Source organism: Ranitomeya variabilis, chromosome 1, assembly GCF_051348905.1.
Source record: "Ranitomeya variabilis isolate aRanVar5 chromosome 1, aRanVar5.hap1, whole genome shotgun sequence".
Lineage (NCBI taxonomy): Eukaryota > Metazoa > Chordata > Amphibia > Anura > Dendrobatidae > Ranitomeya > Ranitomeya variabilis.
The window spans coordinates 739557079-739576770 of record NC_135232.1 but is presented as its reverse complement, the minus strand read 5'-3'; the positions used below and the strand labels follow the sequence as shown (position 1 = coordinate 739576770).

Genomic DNA, 19692 nt, shown 5'->3' with positions numbered 1-19692 from the left:
CCCCTTGGCATGTACAGGAGCAGAGAGTCCAGACACAGCCTCTTCAGGTGCATATCCTGTAGACTGGCCCCTATAAGGTGCAGAAGAATGTCCAAGGGGGTTTTGCCACAGCAGTCATTAATGTATGGGCAGGCTCCATGCCCCAGCAGCAAAGTTAGACATTCAACTCGCTGCAGCTCACAAGCCAAGTGTATGGGGGTCTTCCCACCCTCCACCCGTTGGCATCCCCGCTGGTTGATGTAGACAGTCCGGCTTTCGGAAGGGAATGTCCGGAGGGTGCGCAGTATTTCCTGCAGGATCTGTACCCGGTTGTAGCGCACGGCCATGGTGAGGTGAGGAGCTCCCGACTGGCAGCAGCTGAAGCTTTTGCTTGGCACAGCAAGTGCATCGTTCGGGAAGTGGTTGAGCAGGTAGCGGGCATAAGCCAGATGATCGTGCACCAGGGCGTAGAGCAGTGCTTCAGACCGGGAGTATGAGCTCACTATGCCGCCTTCCTCCCAGTGTAACACCTCCATGAGCCGCATGTCCTCCAGTACCCACACTGGGAGCAGGTCCCGCACTGCCTGGTAGAAGGCGAACGAGGTCTTCTTGCATTGCTTCTCAGACTGGTACTCCGGCGATCGTGGTGCCCACTGGATGGTGCCAGGCATCTCGGCTTCAGAGCACTTACGGGTCCAGAGATACCATCACACCACCGCTTCTCCTGAAATGGCAAAATATACATTTTGTGATTGGTCACCTCTGACTTACAGGGGGAAATACAATGTATACATTACGGGATCATTAGCGGGGGGACGTTACACCAACATATGCACGATAGGGAATCATTACAACCACTGTGCTAATAACTGCATCAGAGCAGACCTGGGAACATGGCAGCTCATGGACCACATCCTTCGGCCTAGATATCTAATGATCGGCAGTGGTACACTTAACGAATTCTGGCCGCGCTGCCGATGAAGCAGATCGTGATCCCGCTGTCACCTGTGAACACAATCTTTAAGGATTTGGTGGCTCGACCATGCACAAAGATTGATGCCACATCGAACGGCCCAAATATAATTTCATCCAGCCAGTGTGTGCATCTGGAAGACAAGGTGGATCATTCTGCTCCAGAACCACACTTTGGGCCTCGTGCACATGTGATAAGTGGATCAGTCAATTGACAAATAAAGGAGTTGTTCGCCCTTGAAGGAATTTTTGGCAAACCGTGAAATGTGCTAACTACTAATCTGACAGTAATTTGGAATGCACTCAGTATCTAATGGACGGAGGTGGAAGTAGGCCCTCACTTCATGTAGTCACATTCACTGCACACTCCCGAAGTCACACACAGGAAGGATCTTCTTCAGGTAATCTAGTTACATCACAGAGATGAGAAGATTATTCATCTACTTATGATTCTGGGGACAATAAGACAGATGTTTCAACTTTCCAGTGTCGCCGAAAGTAAAATAAAGATTGAGCGGTGTAATATAAGGGAAACCACCGACGTCAAGTGTACAAATACACAGAAATCCACATAGATGCACAAATGTTGTCATTAAGATATCCGTTATAATGCATGAAAAGAGATGTCATCTAAATGCACCCTAATAGAAAGTCGTAGCAGCGCCAATGTTGAAAGATGGCCGATTGTGGTGGCACCACAGTACCGAGTAGATGAGAGAGCGGTGTCTGAAATGGGGCAGTGGAGGCGAGGTGACGAGGGACAGCCAAAAAGTGTATCATGGCGGTTGCTTTTGACGCAGAACTGGGGCTACAGTGGAGGCGGATGCCAGGTGCGTGTCACACCAGTCGGGGGGAGTCTCTCGGCAATTATTATAGGGGTGTCGGAGAAGGTGGAACCTTCAAGAAATATCTAGGGACGTGTCGCTATGGGAAGAAGCGAGCAAGAAACATGCACTGTCTGGAAGACTCTGGTATACGTCAAGAATGATGTAGAAGGCAGAAAGGCATCCAGCAATAAAAACTGACTTTAAAAACATTATTTATTAGTAACTATTAAAATACCAAAAGGGAAGAGCTAAAATCAAACACTAGGTCTACGCGTTTCGAGCACTGGGGCTTTTAATCATAGCTATTAGTGCTCAAAACGTGTTGGCCTACTCTGTGTGATTTTAATTATTTCCTTTTGATACTTTAATAGTTACTTATTTTATAGTCCTTTTCCATTGCGGTTGTTTCATGCCTTTCTGCCTTCTCCCTGATCATTTTCACCCGGGAGCCGGCCGGTGGTCTCGGACCATGCACCGTACCCTTATTAGACTGAACCATACCGGACAGGATCAGCCAATTTGATCATTTTTCTTTACCTTGGTCCAAGAATAGATGGGACACAAATAATAAAATATGCGGAGACATATACAAATCAGAGGAGTCAGATATACAGCGAGCAGGCAGAGCAGTGGCATAGTATATAGTGTGGAGACGAATATACAAAGTATCAAGGTGCACATAAATAAACGCTGGAAGACAAGTGTAGATAGTGGAGGCTGACACTCTGAGAATGATACATCTGACCAGATAATCAAAAGTGTCTAATGAACGGCAATTACATGACACCAGTAAGTCATCCCCCCGCTCACACCCCGAGGGGCTGCGACTGGAAGAGTGTATCCAGAACCATTCTCTGTTTGAGGAGCCTCACATGATCGCCGCCTCCATCACATGAAATATTAATTGACACACTGTCTTACATCCTCCTCATGATGTGGTATAAGAAGCCACGGTTAGGCACATCGTATAGTGGATTTATAGTTTGGGGTCCTGTGTGGTTTCCCCCACATATAGTAGATCTCAGGTGATCTGGTATGTGGGTGTAAGAAATGGTCAGATTGATCGCATTGGAGGCAGAGGAACGTGCCCGACCTCCTGTTACCCAGTGTTTGCTGTCAGATTTCACATGGTGGTCACAGGTTGTGTTACGTTTTCAGACACATTATCGGTTGCATGTGAAATTCAGTGATATGTGGATATTATCAGGAGCCGTTAATGAAAACACTCTCATTTCAGAGATAACATTGTTTGAAGAGCCGGACGGGATCCATTGGGAGAGACGAGACTAGTCCAATGCCAAAGCTGTGCAGCCCGGCTCTGTTCATGCTGCCCACAGTTTGGGCAGCATGAATCTAGTGACAGGTTCCCTTTAAGATCACCCTGATGCTTCCGCTCTCCACCACAGTCCCAGTGTCTCATGTAGTCCCTTGTGAAAATTAATTGCCAACTTCTCCGTTAGAAGAATTCACTAGACTAAGGAATACCTCAACAGGAAGGTTCACTGCACCAATATTTGTGCTAGAGTGGATTATTACACAGGAATAGAGATTGTGACTTAGGTATAGACATTATTACACAGGTATAGACATTATTACACAGGTATAGACATTATTACACAGGTATAGAGATTGTTACACAGGTATAGACGTTGTTACACAGGTATAGAGATTGCTACACAGGTATAGACATTATTACACAGGTATAGACATTGTTACACAGGTATAGACGTTATTACACAGGTATAGAGATTGCTACACAGGTATAGACATTATTACACAGGTATAGACGTTATTACACAGGTATAGAGATTGCTACACAGGTATAGACATTGTTACACAGGTATAGACGTTATTACACAGGTATAGAGATTGCTACACAGGTATAGACATTGTTACACAGGTATAGAGATTGCTACACAGGTATAGACATTGTTACACAGGTATAGACGTTATTACACAGGTATAGAGATTGCTACACAGGTATAGACATTGTTACACAGGTATAGACGTTATTACACAGGTATAGACATTGTTACACAGTTATAGAGATTGCTACACAGGTATAGACATTGTTACACAGTTATAGAGATTGCTACACAGGTATAGACGTTACACAGGTATAGACGTTATTACACAGGTATAGACATTGTTACACAGTTATAGAGATTGCTACACAGGTATAGACGTTGTTACACAGGTATAGACGTTATTACACAGGTATAGAGATTGTGACTTAGGTATAGACATTATTACACAGGTATAGACGTTGTTACACAGGTATAGACGTTATTACACAGGTATAGACATTGTTACACAGTTATAGAGATTGCTACACAGGTATAGACGTTGTTACACAGGTATAGACGTTATTACACAGGTATAGACATTGTTACACAGGTATAGAGATTGCTACACAGGTATAGACATTGTTACACAGGTATAGAGATTGTGACTTAGGTATAGACATTACACAGGTATAGACGTTGTTACACAGGTATAGACGTTATTACACAGGTATAGACATTATTACACAGTTATAGAGATTGTTACACAGGTATAGACGTTGTTACACAGGTATAGACATTGTTACACAGGTATAGACGTTATTACACAGGTATAGACATTGTTACACAGGTATAGAGATTGTTACACAGGTATAGACATTATTACACAGGTATAGAGATTGTTACACAGGTATAGAGATTGTTACACAGTTATAGAGATTATTACACAGGTATAGAGATTGTTACACAGGTATACTGTAGAGACTACTGAGGAAGAGAATTACACCAGTATTGTAATATAGGTTATTCCTCCACTATTGGGAGGGTTATTACACTAATACTTGTACTAGTAACGATCCTTACGCAATGGTCGGCATCATTATTTGTACTGGAGGGGATATTGTAACTCAATGTACCTGTATTACAGGTGTAACCTCCCTAACCTGAGTGCTGTACACACCAGATCTGATGATTGTGGGTTGTGGGTTTTTTCCACTTCCTGTGAATTATCTTTTATTTATTATTTTATTTCCCAATAATATGAAATGTTTGTACTAAAAGGGAATGTCACACTTATACATATGCACACTATGGCGGAACACCAATACGTATGTGCATAAGAGGGGGCATTACAGGAGTATACACACTATGGCAGAACGTATGGACTAGGATCATCGCTGGGCATAAGAGGGGGCATTACAGGGGTATACACTATGGTGGAATGTATGGGCTGTGACCATTGCAGGGCATAAGAGGGGGCATGTCAGGGGTATAAACACTATGGCGGAACGTATGGACTGTGACCATCACTGGGCATAAGAGGGGGCATTACAGGAGTATACACACTATGGCGGAACGTATGGACTATGACCATCGCAGGGCACAATAGGGGGCATTACAGGGGTATAAACACTATGGCAGAACGTATGGACTTTGACGATAGCTGGGCATAAGATGGGGCATTACAGGGGTATACACTATGGGGGAACGTATGGACTAGGATCATCGCTGGGCACAAGAGGGGGCATTACAGGGATATACACACTATGGCGGAACGTATGGACTTTGACGATAGCTGGGCATAAGATGGGGCATTACAGGGGTATACACTATGGTGGAATGTATGGGCTGTGACCATTGCAGGGCATAAGAGGGGGCATGTCAGGGGTATAAACACTATGGCGGAACGTATGGACTGTGACCATCACTGGGCATAAGAGGGGGCATTACAGGAGTATACACACTATGGCGGAACGTATGGACTATGACCATCGCAGGGCACAATAGGGGGCATTACAGGGGTATAAACACTATGGCAGAACGTATGGACTTTGACGATAGCTGGGCATAAGATGGGGCATTACAGGGGTATACACTATGGGGGAACGTATGGACTAGGATCATCGCTGGGCACAAGAGGGGGCATTACAGGGATATACACACTATGGCGGAACGTATGGACTTTGACGATAGCTGGGCATAAGATGGGGCATTACAGGGGTATACACTATGGTGGAATGTATGGGCTGTGACCATTGCAGGGCATAAGAGGGGGCATGTCAGGGGTATAAACACTATGGCGGAACGTATGGACTGTGACCATCACTGGGCATAAGAGGGGGCATTACAGGAGTATACACACTATGGCGGAACGTATGGACTATGACCATCGCAGGGCACAATAGGGGGCATTACAGGGGTATAAACACTATGGCAGAACGTATGGACTTTGACGATAGCTGGGCATAAGATGGGGCATTACAGGGGTATACACTATGGGGGAACGTATGGACTAGGATCATCGCTGGGCACAAGAGGGGGCATTACAGGGATATACACACTATGGCGGAACGTATGGACTTTGATGATAGCTGGGCATAAGATGGGGCATTACAGGGGTATACACTATGATGGAATGTATGGACTGTGACCATTGCAGGGCATAGGAGGGGGCATGTCAGGGGTATAAACACTATGGCGGAATGTATGGACTGTGACCATCGCTGGGCATAAGAGGGGGCATTACAGGGATATACACACTATGGCGGAACGTATGGACTTTGACAATAGCTGGGCGTAAGATGGGGCATTATAGGGGTATAAATACTATGGCCGAACGTATGGACTGTGACCATCGCTGGGCATAAGAGGGGACATTACAGAGGTATACACAATATGGTGGAGAGTATGGACTATGACCATCCCTAGATTATATCAGCTAGAATAAACAAGGCACCAATATATGCAATAAAGGGGTGTGCACACACTATGGCAGAGGGGACCTTGCAGCAATACATCCCTTATGGGGACACCATTACTTCAGTTACACTAAGGCTGCCGTCACACGGTCAGTATTTGGTCAGTATTTTCCATCAGTATTTGTAGCCAAAACCAGGAGTGGAACAAATAGAGAAGTATAACAGAAACATATGCACCACTTCTGTATTTATCACCCACTCCTGGTTTTGGCTTACAAATACTGAGGTAAAATACTGACCAAATGCTGAACGTGTGACGACAGCCTAAGGCTACTTTCCCACTAGCGTTGTTTTGCATACGTCGCAATGCGTCGCTTAGGAGAAAAAACGCATCCTGCAAAGTAAGTCTGCAGGATGTGTTTTTTCCCCATAGACTTACATTACCGGCGCATTGTGACGTATCGCCACACGTCGCAACCGTCGTACGACGGTTGCGTCGTGTTTTTGCGGACCATCGGCACAAAAAAAGTTACATGTAACTTTTTTTGTGTGTCGTGTCCGCCATTTTCGACCAAGCATACGCGGCCGAAACTCCGCCCCCTCCTCCCCGGACCTTACAATGGGGCAGCGGAAGCGTCGTAAGACTGCTTCCGCTGCCCACGTCGGGCATTTCTTTCACAGCATGCATTGGTACGTCGGGCCGACGCACTGCGACGGCCCGTACTGACGCTAGTGTGAATGCTGCCTTAGGCTACTTTCACATATCAGGTTTTTTTGTGTCAGGCTAAATCCGGCTAATGGTTTAAAAAACGGATCCAATTTTTTTTGCGAAAAACAGAGAGAGAGAACGGAAAATCTCCATGATTTGCATGGAAAATGCTGTGAAAACCGGACGCCGGATTGTTGTTTCCCATCTCCGTTTCATCTGTTTTTGGCTGATTCCGTCACTGTGCGGTTTTTTCACCTACATACTAGTACGTGGAGTTGATCGCTATTTACCCTACATATACGGAAAGCTGCAATAAGAGGTCTATGCAATAATGTACCCAGCCATGTATTATGTATAGTTATTCTGGGTCCATCAGCGCAGTCTGCAAAGTAAGGAGGATACATGGAGCCCATAGATTGAGTCTATGCAGCAAGAGGGAGTGACTGCAGCAAACAGAACCATCTCTCCAGCAGCAGCAGCCTGTGTACAGTGCCCAGACAGACCCACTGTGAGCTGCCAGAGCACGGAGGCTCCCATCCCCCACCGCCTGCTGAATAATGGAGGGCGCCTGCCCCTCAGCCCAGGTGAGCAGCTCTGCGTGCAGCGCCGGGCTCACTCCTCGCCTCTCACCTTGTGCCGTCATTGCCGCTACTGTTCCGGTCTGGGCGGCTTCTCCCCGGCTTGTGCCTGCAGAGCTCTGAGGTCTGTGGCTCTGCTCCCTGCACCTCCGCTCCGTATGGCTCTGCCGCAGCCTCCGCTGCCCCTTGTGCCCGCTGCTCAGGGCTTCTCTCCAGCAAACACTTGTCGTCTCCTCCGGGCATTTTTATTCTACAGTCCTGAAGGTCGTCAGCACCGCGGAACTGTCCACTCTGCGCTGATTGGCTGGAGAGCCACACGGCTCCTCTGTCATTGGCTGTCCTAAACCCCCTCCGCCCCCCCTTATTACAAAGTTTCCAAGAAAGTTTTCTGTGCTTTAGTGATAGCAACATTGAGGGGTGTTGTGTGTCACTGGTGACCAGGGGGCAGGGAGGGAGACTGCTGGGGAGGGGACAAGGTGGGGGATCAAATGTACAAAACACACTAGCCCTGCCAAAATTACTGCATATTACATAGCTAGGTATAGAACAGCGCAAGGAAACAGCATACCGTAACTGGTTTATTCACAAAGTTTTGTTAACTATAATGTATTTAGCTACTATAATATTGCCCGCTATGTACAGGAATATAACTACTATAATACTGCTCCTATGTGCAAGACTATAACTACTATAATACTGCTCCTATGTAGAAGAATATGACTACTATAATACTGCCCCTATGTACAAGAATATAACTACTATAATACTGCCCCTATGTGCAAGACTATAACTACTATAATACTGCCCCCATGTACAAGAATATAACTACTATAATACTGCTCCTATGTACAAGAATATAACTACTATAATACTGCTCCTATGTACAAGAATATGACTACTATAATACTGCCCCCATGTACAAGAATATAACTACTATAATACTGCTCCTATGTACAAGAATATAACTACTATAATACTGCTCCTATGTACAAGAATATGACTACTATAATACTGCCCCCATGTACAAGAATATAACTACTATAATACTGCTCCTATGTACAACAATATAACTACTATAATACTGCCCCTATGTACAAGAATATAACTACTATAATACTGCCTCCTATGTGCCGAATATAACTACTATAATACTGCTCCTATGTACAAGAATATGACTACTATAATACTGCCCCCATGTACAAGAATATAACTACTATAATACTGCTCCTATGTACAAGAATATAACTACTATAATACTGCTTCTATGTACAAGAATATGACTACTATAATACTGCCCCCATGTACAAGAATATAACTACTATAATACTGCTCCTATGTACAAGAATATAACTACTATAATACTGCTCCTATGTACAAGAATATAACTAATATAATACTGCCCCTATGTGCAAGAATATAACTACTATAATACTGCCCCATGTGCAAGAATATAACTTCTATAATACTGCTCCTATGTACAAGAATACGACTACTATAATACTGCCCCTATGTACAAGAATATAACTACTATAATACTGCCTCCTATGTGCAAGAATATAACTACTATAATACTGCTCCTATGTACAAGAATATGACTACTATAATACTGCCCCCATGTACAAGAATATAACTACTATAATACTGCTCCTATGTACAAGAATATGACTACTATAATACTGCCCCTATGCACAAGAATATAACTACTATAATACTGCTCCTATGTACAAGAATATAACTACTATAATACTGCCTCCTATGTGCAAGAATATAACTACTATAATACTGCACCTATGTACAAGAATATAACTACTATAATACTGCTCCTATGTACAAGAATATAACTACTATAATACTGCTCCTATGTACAAGAATATAACTACTATAATACTGCCCCCATGTACAAGAATATACATACTATAATACTGCTCCTATGTACAAGAATATAACTACTATAATACTGCTCCTATGTACAAGAATATAACTACTATAATACTGCCTCCTATGTGCAAGAATATAACTACTATAATACTGCCCCCATGTACAAGAATATAATTACTATAATACTGCGCCTATGTACAAGAATATGACTACTATAATACTGCCCCTATGTACAAGAATATAACTACTATAATACTGCTCCTATGTACAAGAATATAACTACTATAATACTGCCTGTATGTACAAGAATATAGCTACTATAATACTGCCAATATGTGCAAGAATATATCTACTATAATACTGCTCCTATGTACAAGAATATAACTACTATAATACTGCTCCTATGTGCAAGAATATAACTACTATAATACTGCCTCCTATGTGCAAGAATATAACTACTATAATACTGCACCTATGTACAAGAATATAACTACTATAATACTGCTCCTATGTACAAGAATATAACTACTATAATACTGCCCCTATGTACAAGAATATAACTACTATAATACTGCCCCTATGTACAAGAATATAACTACTATAATACTGCCCCTATGTACAAGAATAAAACTACTATAATACTGCCCCTATGTACAAGAATATAACTACTATAATACTACTCCTATGAACAAGAATATAACTACAATAATACTGCACAGTACTAGTCCCATACGGCTACTAGTCCCATCCGGCTATGTCTGCTGTCACATAGAACAGTGACAGCATGAGCCGATGATGGGATAGTAGTCCTATTATCTGGCTACTGTGTTGAATATTAGAAAAAAAAATTAACATATCCACATACAGTGCATACATATACACATCCAGTACATAATTACCAAACAGCTAATCCCCGACGCCCTCAATCGACTGCAAAAAAAATATCTTTGTCTTTATTTAACATGTAACAACTATAGCATTAGTAATGGATAGGTGTCTTATTGACACCTCTCCATTACTAAGCCATAGGCTTGATGTCACCCTACAATACAAAGGTGACATCAACCCCACAACTATTACCCCACTTGCCACCACTATAGGGCAAGAGGGAAGAGAGAGGCTAAGCGCCGAAATTGGTGTATCTTAGAGATGCGCCATTTCTGGGGCGGCTGAGAGCTGGTGTTTGTAGCCAGGGGGGCAATATCCATGGCCCCTTCCTAGGCTATTAATATCAGCCCGCATTAGTCTGCTAAACCTTTTCTGGTTATTAATTATAGGGGGACCCCATGTCATTTTTTGGGGGTTCCCCTTATTTTAATAGCCAGTAAAAGCTACCGTATATTCTCGAGTATAAGCCGAGATTTTCAGCCCATTTTTTGGGGATGAAAGTGCCCCTCTGTGCTTATATTCGAGTCATTGTCCCAGGGGGTCGGCAGGGGAGTGGCAGCTGTCAAATCATACTTACCTGCTTCTGGCGCGTCTCTGCACGTTCCTGCTTCTCCGGCGCCCGCAGCTTCTTCCTGTGTTCAGCAGTCAAGTGGTACCGCTGATTAAAGTAATGAATATGGACGCTGTTGTGAACTCTGTTTTCGGGCTCCCTCTTGTGGTCACAGGTGGTATTGCGTGAGTTTTATTTTTGGGCTGCCCCTGGTGGCTTTGTTATCTTGCGGGTCTGTGGTAGGATCAGCTGCCTCGTTATTCTCTAGGGAGGTTCCTATTTAGCTCTGCTTTACCTCCACTTGTTGCCGGCTGTCAATGTATTCAGTGCTATTCTGATTACTCCTGACTATCTTGGTTTTCTGTCTCTTCATGAGAAGCTAAGTTCTGTTTGATTATTTTTTGCTCATCTGTCTGCAATATGATTTCTGTTTATGATGAGTTTAGTCCAGCTTGCTAATATGTGATTTCTTGCTGCTGGTAAGCTCTGGGGTACGGAGTTGCTTCCCCCGCACCGTTAGTTGGTGCGGGGGCTCGAGCAATCTCTGCGTGGATATTTTGAATAGGGTTTTTCATTGACCGCACAGTTCTCTTCCTATTTTCTGCTATCTAGTGTTAGTGGGCCTCATTTGCTAAATCTATTTCATCTCTGCGTATGTGCTTTCCCCTTAACTCACCGTTAATATTTGTGGGGGGCTTTTCTATATCTTTGGGGGTCATTTCTCTGAGGCAAGTGAGGACTTACTTTCTCTCTAGGAATAGTCAGTTTCTCAGGCCGTGACGAGACGTCTAGGATTTCCAGGTAACGTTCCACGGCTACTTATAGTTGTTTGCGGATAGGATCAGGTTGCGGTCAATTCAGTTACCACTTCCCCAGAGCTAGTCGTTGGTTCAGTTTCTTAGCTAGTCAGATTTGCGATCCTTGCCTCTAGGATCATAACAGGACGCATATTCATTACTTTAATGAGCGGAACGATGTGACCGCTGAACACAGGAAGAAGCTGCGGGCGCCGAAGATCACCTGTCAGTGAGAAGCTGCCAGGGACCACGCCGGGAGTAGGTGAGTATAATGGGGACTGGAGGGTGAGTATTGCGCAATATTTACCTGTCCGCAATCCACCGCCGGGCGCCGCTGTGTCTTCTGCGTCCTCTGCCTGTGACGTTCAGGTCAGAGAGTGCGATGACGCAATTAGTGTGCGCGCTGCCCTCTGCCTGAACAGTCACTGCGGAGGACGTGGAAGACACAGCGGCGCCCAGTGGTGGAACGCGGACAGGTGAATATTGCATGTGCCGGGGTCCTGCTCAGGACAAGAGGTGAGTATGTGATTTTTTTTTTTTTTTTATCGCAGCAGCCGGCTGTGGGGCAAATGTTTCTATATGGGGAATATTTTCTATGAAGCATCTTATGGGGCCCATCATAAACTTTATGGAGCATTTTATGGGGCATATTTTATTATGGAGCATCTTATGGGGCCATCATGAACTGTATGGAGCATTATATGGGGCTCCTGATTCAATATGGATATTCAAAAACACGTAACCTACTGATGTCTCAATTAATTTTATTTTTATTGGTATCTAATTTTATTTTTTAAATTTACCAGTAGCTGCTGCATTTCCCACCCTAGGCTTATACTCAAGTCATTAACTTTTCCCAGTTTTTTATGGCAAAATTAGGGGTCTCAGCTTATACTCGATTCAGTTTATACTCAAATCTATACAATAAGTATACAGTTGTGAGCTGATATTAATAGACTGGGAAGCTCCATGTATATTAGCCCCTTCCCATGCTATAAACATCGGCTCCCAGTCGCTGGCTTTCCCTCTCTGGTTTGGAAAATTGCTCGGGAGCCCACGCCATTTTTTTTCCATTTTTTTATAGCTGGGGTCACACTTTCGAGAAACTCGCACAAGTCTCGCACCTCAATACCCGGCACTGCCACCGGCACTTGGGACCGGAGTGTGCGGATGCACATATTTCTATGCAGCTGAACGCTCCGGTCCGAGTGCCAGCGGCAGTGTCAGGTATTGAGGTGCAAGACTCGTGAGAGTTTCTCGCAAGTGTGACCCCAACCTTAACGAGATTTTGTGTGTGCGTGTTTGTGTGTCTTTATTTAACTCTTCATGTACCATTTTATTATGTTTATTACTAAACATCAGGCTTGGTATTATCTATCTATCTATAGATCTATCTAGGTAGAAAAAGAGGAACAGCACCAGAAAAAATACCTTAAAGCGTGCACGCTTCCCTGAACAGCATTACAATGGCCTTTCAGACAGTAAACAAAAAGGGAAACAGCACAAAAAGATGTAAAAAAGAGGACTTTAATGCCCTGTGGCATGGCAACGATTCGGATAATACAAATCCTTTCTCAAGCAATGAATCAAGCAGTGCTACAGACATATATAGGGTGCACATGTCATTAATGAATTAATTAGCATAAAATTTCAAACATGATTTGTGAAGACCTAATCACCGTATTACATAGATTAAAGTGCCAAGTGCAAATATACAAAATCTTTAATAAAATATCTTATACATGTATAGTGATATATAGTCTACAAAGTACTTAATATTGCAAATATCATGTGATTAATTAAATAGCCACAGGTGTTGCACGCCAAAAAGTACTAAAAATGCACTCACATCTTCAATAAAAAAAATACATGCTAGATCCTCGGCGACCTCAGGAGTCTATTGCGCATGTCTGTGACGACATAACAACCTTCCCATAAGTCCAAATGTGTATGCACCCGCGCAATGCGGTGCTGAAGAAAGAAAAAAAGATCACCATATTGGGAAAGGTTCTGACTGCTGCGCATGTCCATAGTTTGTAAAGTATTTCAAATGTCATTATGGCACTGTTTTCAGGCGCAGGATAAGCGCATTTCTCACAAAGTGTATAAAATAAATCACTTGTCATAAAACACCGCCATATACTGTGACTTGTCATTATATCTCTGTTTTAAGGCGCAGGATAAGCGCACTCACATAGTATACAAAAAAATCACTTGTCATAAAATACAGCCATATACTGTATTGTGTAGTTTTTTTTAAGTTTTTTTTTTTTTTTTTTTTTTTTTTAATTATGGCACTTGTTTGTAATCGGTAGCCCGGGATATCATCTCTCTAGTATGCTTTTCTGTTTATTCTGATTAAAAAAATCCTTTTGGAATGAGGAGGAATAGTCTTTGGAACTTGAATTATTGTGGTTTAGAATATTAATTGGTAAACGGTGAATGTAATAATTTGTTGTTATTGACACCGGTACATTAACCATAACCTCTATATAGGTATATATATATGTTACAAAGCATGTTTAAATAAATGCACCATCATTGCATATCAATTGTTTAATGGCAAGGAATATTTTGTGAAAAAAATGGGCTTTTGGTTGTGATGTGCCACTTGGTGGATGGGAGGATTCACTCTCCCTTCCATTTTCACCTTCCACGTTTGGGTGTGGGATGCCCCACTTGACTGATGGGGTTCCCCCACAACTTGTGACATGGATGGACTTATGTCCTGACCTCCTAATTTATATGCCATATTCCTTGGTAACTTGTTCTCTTACTAAAGCTATATTTATGATGTGTGCTTATATTTATTATATTACATTACCTGCATCATGCCACAATATATCCATCCACAACCTGTCTCCTCCATACATCTGTGACCTCGTCTCCCGGTACTTTCCTGCACAGAACCTCCGATCCTCACAAGATCTCCTTCTCTACTCCCCTCTTATCTCCTCTTCACACAATCGTATACAAGATTTCTCTCGCGTATCACCCCTACTCTGGAACCTTCTACCAGGGCCGGACTGGCCATTGGGCAGTTCTGGCAAATGCCAGAAGGGCTGGTGGCAGTAGTGGGCCGCTCGAGTGTGCCGCTGTCGGCACACTCCCCCGGCTGTCGGCATACTCGCGGCCCTGCATTCAACTATACAGGTGTCATATCATCGCGCACCTGCTGTGTGACCGGGGGCGGGCAGACTGCAGCTGCTGAGACCTGAGCCAGGAGCAGCGCCGGGCAAGAGAAAAGGTGAGTAGAGTGTTTTTTTTTATTATTATTATATATCATTGACTGAGTGATAACTGGATTGTGGGGCTATTGGGGGGGCTGCATTACATTCTATGGTGCTGTGCTGCATTACATTTTATGGGGACTGGCTGCATTACATTCTATGGGGACTGGCTGCATTACATTCTATGGGGGCTGGCTGCATTACATTCAATGGGGGCTGGCTGCATTACATTCTATGGGGACTGGCTGCATTACATTCTATGAGGGCTGGCTGCATTACATTTTATGGGGGCTGGGCTGCATTACATTCTATGGGGCTGTGCTGCATTACATTGTATGGTGGCTGTGCTGCATTACATTCTATGGGGGCTGGCTGCATTACATTCTATGGGGCTGTGCTGCATTACATTGTATGGTGGCTGTGCTGCATTACATTCTATGGGGGCTGGCTGCATTACATTCTATGGGGGCTGGGCTGCATTACATTCTATGGGGCTGTGCTGCATTACATTGTATGGTGGCTGTGCTGCATTACATTCTATGGGGACTGGGCTGTATTACATTCTATGGGGGCTGGCTGTATTACATTCTATCGGGACTGGGCTGTATTACATTCTATGGGGGCTGGCTGTATTATATTATATGGGGGCTGGCTGTATTACATTCTATGGGGGCTGGCTGTATTACATTCTATGGGGGCTGTGCTGTATTATATTCTATGGGGCTGGCTGTATTACACTCTATGGGGGCTGGCTGTATTACATTCTATGGGGACTGAGCTGTAATGCTGGATACAGCTGTGATTATATGTTATATAGTCGTGTTACACTCCCCTCACTTCTTGTAACCTACAAGTGTACAAAGATATTATACAGTCACCATGTGACAAGTGGGCCTGTGTAACTTCAAATGCCAGGGCTGAATTTTAGTCCCAGTCCGGTCCTGCCTTCTACCACAACATATCAGACTCTCGCCTACTGTGGAAACCTTCAAAAAGATCCTGAAGACCCACCTCTTCCGACAAGCCTACAACCTGCAGTAACCACCGATCGACCAAACCGCTCCATGACCAGCTCTACCCTCACCTACTGTATCCTCACGCATCCCTTGTAGATTGTGAGCCTTCGCGGGCAGGGTCCTCTCTCCTCCTGTACCAGTTATGACTTGTATTGTTCAAGATTATAGTACCTGTTTTTATTATGTATACCCCTCCTCACATGTAAAGCGCCATAGAATAAATGGCGCTATAATAACAAATAATAATAATAATAATATATGGCAGTATTTTAGTATTTTATGACAAGTGATTTTTTGTATACTATGTGAGTGCACTTATCCTGCACTTTAAAACAGAGATATAATGACAAGCCACAGTATATGGTGGTATTTTATGACAAGTGGTTTTTTATACACTTTGTGAGAAATGCGCTTATCCTGCGCCTTAAAACAGTGCCATAATGACATTTTAAATACTTTACAAACTATGGACTTGTGCAGCAGTCAGAACCTTTCCCAATATGGTGATCTTTCTTTCTTCGGCACCGCATTGCGCGGGTGCATATGCAGCGCCCCAGAGTCCTGGTCGTTGCAGTACTGTGGCTCCGCCACTATGGGGAGCTATGGTGCGTCTGATGGCACTGAAGGAGTTCATCTGATCAGGTATCACAGACACCAATACATTTCACAGCTGGGCCTCCGGGGGGGAGCTAAGGGTTCTATTCATTAGGCCACTCCCCACCATAGTGGGTAAACTGGGGGTCAGGCAGGAAGTTAGATCAGAAAGCTGACTGGGTTGGAACCAGGCAACACCTTGTGGCAGAGGGTGTTGTGGGGGAAGATACAGTAGGGTCTCTGTCAGGGGTGGGATCCTGACAGAGGCTTGGCAACAAGAAAGAACGTAACGGGACCGTGCCTGCTCCGGGTAGCGGCAGTCCCCAAGAAAGGATTAGAAGCGAGATAGATTGTGCTGAGTGAGAAACGAGATCACGCAAAGGAGAAATACCAGTAGGAGTCGTGCTGTAAGACCGAAGCAACATCCTACTGAGGCGCACTACCGGTGGCCGGAACGCCGAGGGAGTAGAATAATATTCAGCTTCAAGCAATACTCCAAACCGCGGCAGGACAGTCAGTCTAAGGCGGGCTGTCTAACACATATCACCTATGCAGTCTTGGGGGGCAACTTGTGGAGAGGGGCGACTCTAGGGTCCCGGAAGAGCTCCGAGCCTACCCGTCAAACGGGTGCCGTCCCAACCAGAACATCAGGGAGGGACGGAGGATTAGCAGAACATCATCTAATCGAGTTGTGAGGGAACTTAAGAAACAGACACAACAGTTGTGGGGTACTTTCCGTAAGCACAGCAGGGAAGGACCACAACACATAGCGCTAGTAGGAAGGCACCGATTTCCACCTGTGAAGAGAACTCTGGAGGTGCCATTGGACCGGCCGGACTTGTGCAGCCTGGTGAACCGTGTTCCGGACTGAGGACCCAGAGATCTTCAGTAAAGAGGTAAAGAGACTGCAACCTGGTGTCCTCGTTATTTACTGCACCGCACCACCACAGCATCCCCACCATCATCCACACCTATTTTTCACTGTGCGCCCCACGGCAGGGTCACGGACCGGGGCCTAGCCGCCGTGACAACCCCAGAGCAGAGACTTAGAGGCCCGGTACCGGGTACCCCTCGGCCCTGCGGCGGTGGGGGCGCCGCAACTTGGCGTCACGAACAGGATCTACTTAAGCCTGAAGAAACAGGTCATGTGTGCCTTGGAACTGTGATTTACTGTATTTTATTAGAAGAGTTGTGCATTGCCGCTTGCCGCTAGAAGTTCCCGCCAAAATCGCCGCCATTGCTGCGCCAAAGAAGAAGGAGGGCGTGCCATGGGAGGAGCCTATCAAAGTGGCGCCAGAAACGGCGACCGCCCCCTGCATCTCTTGCTGCAAAGCGGTGACCTGCCTCAAAGCAGAGAACAGCCCCCTGATTTCCAACGGCGGGAACGAAGTGAAGAAGGAGGCCGACCGTGGAGAAATGGCGGAGCCAGGTGCATGCGTTGTCGCCGAATGCCCGACAGCGACGATGAGCAGCAAGTGCCCGAGCGACGGCGAGGTGATCCCGGCCTGCCCTCACCCATTAGAGGCGGACCCGCGTCCACCGCCAGTGAAGGACCTGAACCCCTTGGAGCTGCCAGTGGAGGAGCCGAGCCTGCCTATCCCAGCCACGGAACCATGGAGGGCGGAGCTACATCAAGAGGAGACGCCGGAGGAGCCGCGGTTCGGGCTGCAGCCGATTCCAGTGTCCTTGTCAACGGACCGGAGCGACACCGGTGGAATCACATCAGGCACAGGTATGGACGGCGTCCCTACTCCCCTGGTCGATTCTGCTCTCCCGACCGATCCGGCTCCCCTGACCGATCCCGCTCCAGTGACCGTTCCTCACCCCAGCAATGATCGTTCCTTCTTGGTGGAGCGGGTCATCCTCAACTCTAACGCGATGGGAAAGCTGGTGCCCCCGCTACCAACCAAGATGGGAGAACCCATAGATGTGGGCCCAGATGGAGTGATCCTTCGGTGGGACACCCCCTGGACCGGGCCAGATGGGACCCGGGAAGATGGCCTCACCCTTGCGGTGCTTACCTGGGAACAGTATAAGCAATGTCTAATACAACACTGGAAAGATCGAGACGAGACCGCACCGCCAGACACACAACGTAGGAAGTCTACTCCCGGCAAGAAAGACGTGGTAAAACGGGGAACCGTGCTGGCCTACCACCCGAAGAGGGGATGGGGCTCCATACAGGAACTGGGGCTACCAACTGATGTCTTTGTTACTAGCTATAACGTGAAGACCCCCTGCTGCAGCCGAAATGGTGATCCGTTACAAAAGGGGGATCAGGTGACCTACACCCGCCATCGGAGTGCGCAAGGATGGTGTGCTCGGAACGTTCGACGGTGTGAGCCTGAGAGAGCGTCCCCTGTTGCCCCGATCATGAATGATCCCGATTTGCCAGATCTTATTCCTATCACCACCGTACGCCTCGTAGCGGCTCCAGAACTTGCAAGCAGGATTAGCCTTCAAATTCAGGCACCGGCTGATCTGAGGGCACCTGAGAGACCAACTACCAGCTCAGGAGCTGCCTCCACCGGGGGGGGGAAGCCACCCCCAGACTTAGAAGAATAAACCTCGGAAACCTGAAACTGTATATAGTTACTGTTCTCTTATGTTGCTGCTGAACCCGTCTAGGGTTAACTCTTAAGGGGATCCTTCTGTGGACCTGGGATCCCTATTGTTTTGATTTTGTTTGTTTTTCTAAAGTTTTGCACAAAGTTTACAGAACTGCTGAAATCATGAACAGTGCATGATCCGAACTTCTTGTACATAGTTTGCACCTTATTAAAGGCGCTCCCTACTGGTTTTACTTAAAGAAGGACTCTTTGTGAAGATACCACACTGGAACCTTTGCTGAGTATGGACTGGTAGCTTGAGAAGGCGTGCTACCTCATAGAGACTTGGTCCCCTCTTAAAGGGGATGTTCATTTGTTGCGCTTAAACTGTGATATTGCTTAAGGTAGGAAGCAATAATGTCT

The 19692-nt window shown here is 45.3% G+C and overlaps 1 protein-coding gene across 4 annotated transcripts in view; it reads right to left on the bottom strand.

The window, feature by feature from the left end:
* Window positions 1-19692, bottom strand: part of ANKRD9 (ankyrin repeat domain 9) — a 146378-nt gene that overhangs the window by 252 nt on the left and 126434 nt on the right. For 3 of the 4 annotated variants that reach the window (XM_077269081.1, XM_077269088.1, XM_077269070.1), the window contains exon 2: window positions 1-703. This exon is cut by the window's left edge and continues 252 nt beyond it. In XM_077269081.1, coding sequence (XP_077125196.1) covers window positions 1-650 — 650 coding nt within the window. In that variant the 5' untranslated portion in view covers window positions 651-703. Of the gene's footprint in view, window positions 704-7819; window positions 8047-19692 lie in introns of those variants that run through there. The other variant, XM_077269061.1, reaches the window with a different exon arrangement.